This window comes from Nanorana parkeri, unplaced genomic scaffold (assembly GCF_000935625.1).
Source record: "Nanorana parkeri isolate BGI_ZX_2015 unplaced genomic scaffold, ASM93562v1 scaffold1756, whole genome shotgun sequence".
NCBI classification, from domain to species: Eukaryota; Metazoa; Chordata; class Amphibia; order Anura; family Dicroglossidae; genus Nanorana; species Nanorana parkeri.
This window is the reverse complement of record NW_017308024.1, coordinates 247,931-258,076: the sequence shown is the minus strand read 5'-3', so window position 1 is coordinate 258,076 and position 10,146 is coordinate 247,931. Positions and strand designations below refer to the sequence as shown.

Below are 10,146 nucleotides of genomic sequence, written 5' to 3'. Positions count from 1 at the left end.
GATTGGCCGGCGGCCACACACTACGGAGCCGATGGGCAGAGCCTCGGGCTGCCCCGTCGTGATTGGACGGCGACCGCAAACAGCGGTCCGCCGCCGGGACACCTTACACCGGCGCCTGCAACTTCCCCACAAGGTCACCGCTGCCGCCCCTCTGCGCTCTGCCGCCCCGAGGCCGGGCCTCGGTGGCCTTGTGGGAAATCCGGGCCTGCCCCTATCAAAGTCTTGATACAGTTATTAATCCTTTTAGGAATGAGTTGGCATCAATGCCACAGTGACATGAAAGTGAAGACTCTGTTGACAACAACATACTTCAAATAAGGGGTTTATTGCTGCCAAGCATTTTCAACAGGGCTACCTGCCAAGTTATATCAGGCCATTGCATACCCTCTTAGGTGCCTATTTCTCAATGCTAGGTGAACCCTGGCACATTACCCACCCTGGAGTTGGCAACATTTACCAAGCATTTGCCAGCAACCTTCCCTATATTTTTAAAGCTCACCATACAAGTCAGCTGAGATATTTTTTGCTGAGCTTGTCCATGAATTATTTCTATATTACATACACTAGAAAGACTTCCAACGTGGTGCCTGTCCATCAACTCATCAACTACTCCAGATGCAAGAGGGGATCATGTGTTACATTTTAATTTTATGTAGCACCCTGTGGGCAGGCGTGCTAATACATTTTGTATTTTCAGATTGTATGCGGTCCGATGCTGATATGTAGTCTAGGATCATTTGGTTTTCCCTAATCAATCTGTCATTGTTTGCTTCTGTCTGCTGCTGGGTGTACCCTGGTCACAGAACAGAGCAACCAATGAGAGATTGCTATGGGTAGATATCCCTCTCCAGCCAATCACTGTGGGGCTAATGACCAGTGGTGCATGCTGGGGGAGTAGATAAATATTTGGGGTGGACCATGTGAGCTTTCTTTTCCTCCTCCGGGCCCTGCCTGTGGGGAGGCTGCTATGGACTGTCTGAGATGGCTAGGCCTGAAGCCTGAGACTAGCCGTGTGTCTACACTGGAGCCTGCGTCTGGAGGCCCAGTGGTTGTCACTGATGACAAGGATGAATATGACTGATGACTTCTACCTCAAGTACTGCTGTGTCAGTTGTTCTTCCTGCTGTGCATGGAGACAGTGACCACACTCTGCCATTTAAAGGAGTCTACATCTGCCTGGATGATCCTAACCCTCCACCTCTCTTCCTGAAGTTCTACAATAAAGTTCTCCACATTATACATACAGTCTGGACATTGCTTTACTCGATCACCATAGAGGGTGGTAAGTGCTGATGGGCAAAGTGAGTGAAATCTCTAGACAAGAAGATTGGCAACCGACCCTAGAGTCAAGGTGTGCTGATGTGCAGGGGATCCATCCATCATAGAGGTTTCTTACAGAGGAAACACAGGGAGACCCGTTAGTTCTATTACTGTAGACCACCCTTTGGTCTGTGTTATCCTGCATCCTGAAGTGTTATCCTGCATTGGGTATCACTGACCGAAAAAAGGGTGACGCTACACTTTTAATGTAAAGTCCTGGCTTAGAAGAGATAGCTCAAGATGCCGGGGTGCTCCATTAGCCAGTAATAGCCAGAAATACCTCTTTAGTGTCCCTCTCTGACTTAGTTTAACTTCATTAATGGGGCCTGACTTTCACCTAACAAGGTCACATGCACACAGTTTTTAATCCAGAGGTATTTTAATTCCAATAGTCATGTGATTTGTCAATTGTAGCACCTTGCTAAAAAGGAGTGCTAGATCATATATATATAGTCTAAGTTCAGTTCAACTGTGACGGAGCAATCTGTGAAGCTGTGTCTGCCTGTGGGTGGGTGTGTTACCACACAGGGCAGAACAGCCAATGAGGATTGCTTTGGGCATTTATGTCTTCCAGCCAATCACTGCAGGACAGTAACAGTGATGCATGCTGGGAGAGGATAGAAATGTGGAGTGTGGCTGATGCAACGGTCTCTTCCTCTTCCCCTCTCCAGGGCCCTCCTGGCCGGGGGAGGATGCCTGCTGCTGAAGAGATAGCATGGACTAGGCCTAAGCCAGGGGCCTAGGCCTGGACACTGGGGCCGGAGCCTGGAGGCCCAGTGGTCAGCCACTCATGTCTGAGTTGAACCTGAACAAGAACCTTGACAGTACTGCTTGCCAGAAGTTCTCCACACAGATTGCCTGTATGGCTTAAAGGTCCAAGTCTGTGATGGCAGCAGTTACTTTGCTCTGATTCAAATACAAGGAGTCTGCCTTCATTCTGGATGTGCCTGACCCTCTTCCCTCTCTCCCTGGAGTTACAGCAATAAAGAGAATCATCTTGGAGGTATTGTCTGGACTTCAATCTGTCGGTAACCACTGGAAGTGGTAAGTGCTATTGGGGCAGCCATGTGTTTTTTTAATAATCCCCTAGACAGGCTTTGGAAGACCCGATCATTTCAGCGGCTCCTTCGGGGGTGAGCGCTACACGATGTTGACAGGTACCCTACTGATTCACATGAAGGTCTAATACAGCCTAAACCTTTGTGCTGTGTCCATCCATGTTTGCAGTGCCACAGTCATTAGCTGCTAGATAACCTCTAGGCTATATAGATATGCTTTATTGTGTTAGCAGATTACGGCAGTGCTTACCCAAGTGCAGGGCTTTGCGTGTTAGAAATACGGGAGGTGGATAATATTAGAAGGACACTCCTATGACATTTTATAGTAGTTTCTGTACATAATGCATTTGTCAAAACTGCACTGTTCAGACCAAGGACCAATTTTTCCCAAGTGCAGGTAGCGCATCGATAGGGTGGTGCATATCATTGTTTGTATTGTACAGAATATCTGTGGGTTTTGCTCCAGTTGGCTGTTTTTTTTAAATCTTACAGTTTTGTTCTCAACTTTCGTTTCAAAGTTTTGATTGAGTTTCGACATTGAGTATAATACAAAATACAGTAATCAATACTGTGGTGCACACAATAGAGGAACATGAAGACAGCGGTTGCAGTCAAATGATTCAAAATTATGATCATAGTGTTGCCAGGCTCCTCATGACGAGGATGTATTTAAGGGGAAGAGGACCACCCAGAGAAGGGAATCCGGAGAGTGGTAGTCCAACGGGCAAGGAGGTGAAGAAAGAGAAAGGGAGGAGAAGAGAGAGAGGGAATTGGAAGGCACTGAGTTTGTCCGGCATGGACCCTTCTGACGCGGGGTCTAGAGGAGTGAAAGGCTATCTGGGGACAGGGAGGGGTGGGTATGGTCTATCCATGGTTGCCAGACCTTAGTGAATGACTTATTGGTGTACGAGAGGATGCTGGTTAGCTTCTCGTTCAGACAAAAGAAGTCCAGCCGCCGGGTAACTTCCCCGAAGGGGACAAATTGCTTCTTCCATGCCGAGGCAATCGTTTGCTTGGCTGCCAACAGGACATGTGTGGCGAGGTGATGATGGTTTTTAGTGAGAAGCGGAGATTTGAGGTGTAGCAAGGCCAGCCAAGGGTCCTTGCGTAGCCTCACTGAGAAGAGACTGTCCAGCAAACGGAACACTCTGGACCAAAATCTGGCAAGCATAGGACAAGACCACCACGTGTGGAGGACATCTCCCAGGGATGAGCAGCCTCTGAAGCAGGATGACGAGTGTGAAGAGTGAAGGTGGGCCAGTCTGGATGGCACCAGGAACCATCGTGTGAGGGACTTGAAGGCTGTTTCCATGGAGGACATATTGAGTGAGCATTTGGCCATTGAGGTCCAGATTTGTTGCCAGTTTTCCAGCGGTTGTGAGTGTCCAAGGTCTCTCTCCCATCTCCCTACATAAGAGTGCCTGTTAGGGGAGGTCAATGTGTTGAGTTGAGAGTAAATTTGTGAGACCAATTTGGGGCTGTATGGGTTGCGCTTACAGGTATGTTCAAATATCGTTAGGCCCGCTCGGGTTGAGGATCGTGCGAGCATCGAGGTAGCCCATTGTTCTCAACTTTCAAAAGCCAGACTGCTGTTCTTCTAGAAGATCATTGCTGAATAAACACCCATTGGTGAAGAAACATCCCGGAAACCCAACCAAGTTTACATCTTCTAGTCCTCTATAATTGACTTTTTCATCTATATTTGCTATGCTGCTTCATTTAGTCCCATTCCCAACAAAGATTACAGGAAACCTGTTCTGAGAAGAAATAAAGTCTACCATTGATGACCTTTCCTTCTGAACATGCTAGCTGTCTGACTGCCAGGTTTCAATACTTTCAAAAGGTGATCAACAGTGGTGTGACCCAGAACCGATAGGACCTTCTCACTCTTATCCCAGCCATTCAAACAGCATTTTCAAAGGTGATCAACAGTGAAGTGACCCAGGACAGATAAGAACTTTTCATTCTTCTCCCAGCTGGTCAACCAGCATTTTCAGATGGTGATCAACTGTGGTGTGACCCAGGACAGTTAAGGAGTTCTCGTTCTTCTCCCAGCCGGTCAACCAACATTTTCAAAGGTGATCAACAGTGGTGTGACCCAGGAAAGATAGGAATTTCTCATTCTTATCCCAGCTGGTCAACCAGCATTTTCAAACGTGATCAACAGGGGTGTGACCCAGAACACATACAGTATGGACTTCTCATTCTTCTCCCACCCAGTCAACCAACATTTTCAGAAGGTGATCAACTATGGTGTGACCCAGAACAGACAGGGACTTCTCATTCTTCTCCCACCCAGTCAACCAACATTTTCAGTAGGTGATCAACTATGGTGTGACCCAGAACACATATGGACTTCTCATTCTTCTCCCACCCAGTCAACCAACATTTTCAGAAGGTGATCAACTATGGTGTGACCCAGAACACATATGGACTTCTCATTCTTCTCCCACCCAGTCAACCAACATTTTCAGAAGGTGATCAACTATGGTGTGACCCAGAACACATAGGGACTTCTCATTGTTCTCCCAGCCAGTCAACCATCATTTTCAGAAGGTGATCCACAGTGGTGTGACCCAGGACAGATAGGAACTTCTCATTCATCTCCAAGTCAGTCAACCAATATTTTCAGAAGGTGATCAACACTGGTGTGACCCAAAACAGATAGGGACTTCTCATTCTACTTCTAGCCAGTCAACCAACTTTTTTTTAGAAGGTGATCAGCAGTGGTATCCCCATATATAGCTGTTAATTTAAAGCCAAAATTCAGCTTTAGCTTAGAGCTTCTTTCAGGTTTTTATTGATGTCTATGACTCCATTGGGGAGGTTTCCCCTCACTTCCAGTCCCTTTGGCACCAGGACAAGGAGATTAATAAAATAAACCTGACAGTAGTTGTAACCCCTTCCCACTTTACTGAAGAAAGTATTGCTGTCTTTGTTGGAGAGATTTTTCTATCACACCCTGACCCTTTTGACTTCTTGTCTCCAGGAAAGGGAAGTGAGGGGGCATCTCCCATGTGGAGACACAGACAGCAACACCTGGTTTAAACTATTTCCCACTCTATGGGCTTTGACTTGACTCTGTCGCTGAAATACAATTGTACAATATAAGGCCTCATGTGTCTTGTACAGACCAATGGGAGGAACCAGAGAACTAGAAAATCGACAATCCTGGAAGCGCAGAGCATTGAATTTTGACTAAAACTACCACATACTTATTCTGACTAGACGGTCCTCCATAGCTCTCTGTTTTATCCTCAGTCTTCTACAGAGCCCCTGGTGCTCATTACTGATATCAGATTTCCTGGAGGGAGTTTTATCCCTGGAGTGTTCCTTCATAACTCCCCGTGTAGACAATGCGTCTTGTTTCTTTATGATGATTCGTTACAGTAGGAAATCTCTGCTTGGATGGTAGTAGGGGGCTTAGTGGTTCCATGGGTTCTTCTGTGATGGTACTGTGCCACTGGTTCTGACTTGATAGAAGATGCTACCAAATTGGACCTTTCATGGAAGACAAAGCAATCTTCCAAAATACGCCCCTTCCTCACCAATGAAACCGTAAAATTACTCATCCACTCACTTGTTATCTCTCGTCTTGACTATTGCAACCCCCTCCTCATTGGCCTTCCTCTACACAGGCTCCTCCCTCTTCAGTTTTTTTCATGAATGCAGCGGCTAGACTCATTCACCTAACCAACCGCTCATTGTCTGCAGCCCCCCTCTGCCAATCCCTGCACTGGCTTCCATCCTCCACTCCCCTCTGCCAATCCCTGCACTGGCTTCCATCCTCCACTCCCCTCTGCCAATCCCTGCACTGGCTTCCATCCTCCACTCCCCTCTGCCAATCCCTGCACTGGCTTCCATCCTCCACTCCCCTCTGCCAATCCCTGCACTGGCTTCCAATAGCCCAAAGGATAAAATTCAAAATATTAACAATAACTTACAAAGCCGTCCACAACTCTGCCCCTGGCTATATCTCCTACCTTGTCTCTAAATATCACCCTAACCGTCGGCTCCGCTCATCCCAAGACCTCCTGCTTTCCAGCTCCCTCATCAACTCCTCCCATGCTCGCCTCCAGGACTTCACTAGAGCCTCTCCCATTCTATGGAACTCTCTACCCCAACCTGTCCATCTATCTCCCACTCTGACTGCCTGTAGGCGATCCCTTAAGACTCATCTCTTCAGGGAAGCCCATCCCACCTCAACCTGACCACTGAACTATCACTTTCTCAAACAATTCATCCCTACACAGCTCCCTCCTTATGTATCACTGGCCCCTCCCTTTTAGATTGTAAGCCCTCAGGGGCAGGGCCCTCCTTACCATCTTGTCTTGAATTGTATTGTAATTGTAATGTCTTCTTTATATTGTAAAGTGCTGCGCAAACTGTTGGCGCTATATAAATCCTGTATAATAATAATAATAATAATAATCTACTTTTGCTACTGCAGATTAAATTGCACAATGTACTAGTTACCATGACCCTTACCATCCCTGTAGAACATCATGTCCTGATGTTCTACATCATGTCCTACCTCATTTACTTTCGTTCGAATGCCATAGCAAGAGCCATTACACTAATCTACTTGTTGCCATTTAGAACCATTTAATAACCTGTTGTGGATGCTGGGAAATTCCTACTCCACCAAGGTCCTCTGAAGCACAATGAGTGAATATTCTGCTATTTACAAAGAGGCAAACTATCTACTAAGTGCTGCTGGTTATAGGAATATTACGGCTTGTATCACACAAACAGTATAAAATATAAGCAATTCTGTACTATGTCGTACTTAGCTTTAGTTGGATTCTTCAGCTTTATGGTCAGGGGTGGGAGGTCACATGAAGTCTGTCAATTTCCTATGCTCACACACACTGTCCACCAGCTCCTGAGTGTGTGCAGATATCACAGGCCTGTTGTTGTATATCTCTTTGTTTTGTGACCGCACACTGTTTTGCATACTCAGAAACTGGGAAACAGGGTTTGAAGTCAGGTAGTTGACCAGGAAGCAACTGTTTATCTTCACGTATCTCTCACCCTGCTCTACAGCAAAAGTGTCAGACTCAGATAAGCAAGTAAATCTAAATAAAATGGCAAATATAAATCCTTCATAAGAAATCTTACAAAACTATAATCATTTAACTGAATGTTATATTGGTGATAGACCAGTCCTGGCTGGTTCTCTTTTATGTACTGCTGTGCATATAGATGACAGGTCCTCTTGAAGTAATCGCACAAGGTTGTAAAACTCGGATCATAACGTCACTTATTATCTGTAATTGAAGAAAATGACAAACACTTTACACCTTCGCTTATCAAACCTCATTAACATAAATGGCCTGACCCTTTCATTCCATGACCTGGCACGCCCTGATGAGGTGCGCCATACACCCATCACTTAACTCTTTCCATCTATAAACACTGCAAACATGGAGTTGGTTCAGTTTTAATGCATTTGTTGGATATACACTTTGCTGTAACATTTGCTGTACAGGAAAACCCCCTAAGGGTACATTAATATCTGAGACCAGGTTGCAGATAAGTGTATTTGAAGTCCATTATGAGAGGCTCCATAGATATGGGGTGCAGTGTTCTTATATTTGTAGAATGATATCTTTGGAACAATGACAGAAGAGACAACGTGGGTGCTTACTTCACTGGTGTTCACGGTCTTTAATCTGTGCCAGTCCTACTTATCTCTTTAGGTGAAGTGATTGGGAGTACCAAGTCCATCACAATAGAATAGGTAGTCCCCCATCAAGGTGTAGAGTATACCTCCCGGTTGGATTGTATGTAAATGATAGAATCCGTTTTTGATTGAACGCGTGTTAGCTGCAATGCAGTAAAATTGTGTTCTGCAGATCCTGGAACTCCGCCGGGGGAAAATTCGGCTCTGTTTGAGTCCTCCTGCTGAGTCCTGCGGTGCAGATTCCATCAATAATTGATGCTGATTTTTTTTTATGGATTATCATTCATAGCTGTTAGATGAACTTCATTTCCAGGGACAGCCACAGGTTTTTAAGACTTGTCCCTGGAAATGTCCCTAATGCCCTGATGTTGAGGTATGGGTTGAGCCACCTGTTAAATCTCTGAGGGCTTTTTTAATCTTCAAATATATTAGAGAACCACATTTATAATGCAACAGCTTTTTAACAATATATATATACCTTCCTGATCAAGAAGGTAGTACAATGGCACTTTAAAACTCTGTGTGTGTGTGTATGTATATATATATATGTATATATATATGTATGCATATATGTTAATCAATAGATCCTTTATATATATATATGTAACATACTAGAAAATATGTGCCCGTCATCTTCGACTATGCATCTATACTACAATTCATGGGTAGGCAACCTCCAACTGTGGTCTAACTACACACCCCATCATGATTCTGCCTCTGTGAGTCCAGCCTGTGGCTATCAGAGTCCTGCAATGCCTCGTGGGATTTGTAGTTTCACCATAGCTGGAGTGCGAATGTTGTCTACCCTCGATAGAAGGCCTTCATAAATATGTATCTTTTACACATTTTAGACCTTTTTGAAAAGTTAGTGGGCCAGAAAGATGGTTGGTTGGCCAGAAAGATGGTTGGTCATTGAATGGCCCCCACATGGTTCACCGGCAGATGAAGTCTCAAATAATCCAACCCTACTTACAGCGTTTGGGCAGATGTCAGACTGTGGCATCTGGGTTTAATATATGTGCCCGTACAAAATTTTCAGTGTTAGATTCCTTTGTTTTTGCCTACTTATAGCTATTGTCTATGGGCATCTCTAGACATACCGTGGAGCGCCATGTTTTCTGTTCTAAAACCTTTTTATTCCATTCAATTGTCATACATTTCTGTCCCTCCGTTTCTGCTGACTCATCAAATGTAAATCTTGTTTCTTCTACTTTTGTAAAACACAAGAAACCTTTCAAACAAAATATTGGCAGCAACATTACCTCACTTATCAAACTTGAGTTTCGCTTGGCCCAATTTCAAAGAGACGGGATCGCAGTGCCCTGCTTAGATGCATTCATAATGGAATAAATAAGACTATAAGACTGACACACACGGGATGAACGGTATTTCGAGGTTGTAGGTGTTGTAGTATTGGTGTAGAGAGTCCATATTATATTTTCTCCTCTGGTCAATACCTATGAGCGGTGTTGGAGTCTTTGATTGTGTCCAGTGATGGCCGGTTGTCCTTATCAATGAATGATCAGTGATAATATTTCAGGGGTTTCCCTCTGATGACGTAGGGTTCTGTCTGGTTAGTCTTTGTTACAGGTTGTGAGGGGTCAAGCTAAGCACAGAGAAGGCTGCTCGATGTTTCCGCAGTAACAGGCGGATTTTCTCGTCATCTGAATCGGGATCTAGTGGTTTGCTGTATTCATCGTCTTCGTTCTCAGAGGGTGTCAGTTCCCCGGGGGCCCGGGAGCCAAGGGATTGTTGGCAGGTGGGGTCTATGCTGCTCTTCTTACGCCACTTAGTGCGCCGGTTCTGGAACCAGACCTGGACAGACGACAATAGACATCACAAGACCTGCTTATCCATCTGCCTCAATATGTAACAAATATATTTCTAACCATTTATTATTAAAGGAGAACTATGAGGGGAGTGCTTTTCACTCCCCTCATAGTTCTAGCCGACCTGTGACAATGAGACTGTCACAGGTCGGCTCAGTAGATCGGGAGGTGAGCGAACACATACCGGCGTTCGCTCACCTCTCGATCCTGTCACGGCTCTCTGCCGTGACAGAGGAGGGACTGGATTCCCCCC

At 45.3% G+C, this 10,146-nt stretch overlaps 1 protein-coding gene across 1 annotated transcript in view; it reads right to left on the bottom strand.

The window, feature by feature from the left end:
* Positions 1-9,648: 9,648 nt before the first annotated feature.
* NKX6-3 (NK6 homeobox 3) overlaps positions 9,649-10,146 on the bottom strand; it is a 10,484-nt gene continuing 9,986 nt past the window's right edge. Inside the window, exon 3 of the mRNA XM_018571429.1 lies at positions 9,649-9,879. Coding sequence (XP_018426931.1) covers positions 9,649-9,879 — 231 coding nt within the window. The remainder of the gene's footprint in view (positions 9,880-10,146) is intronic.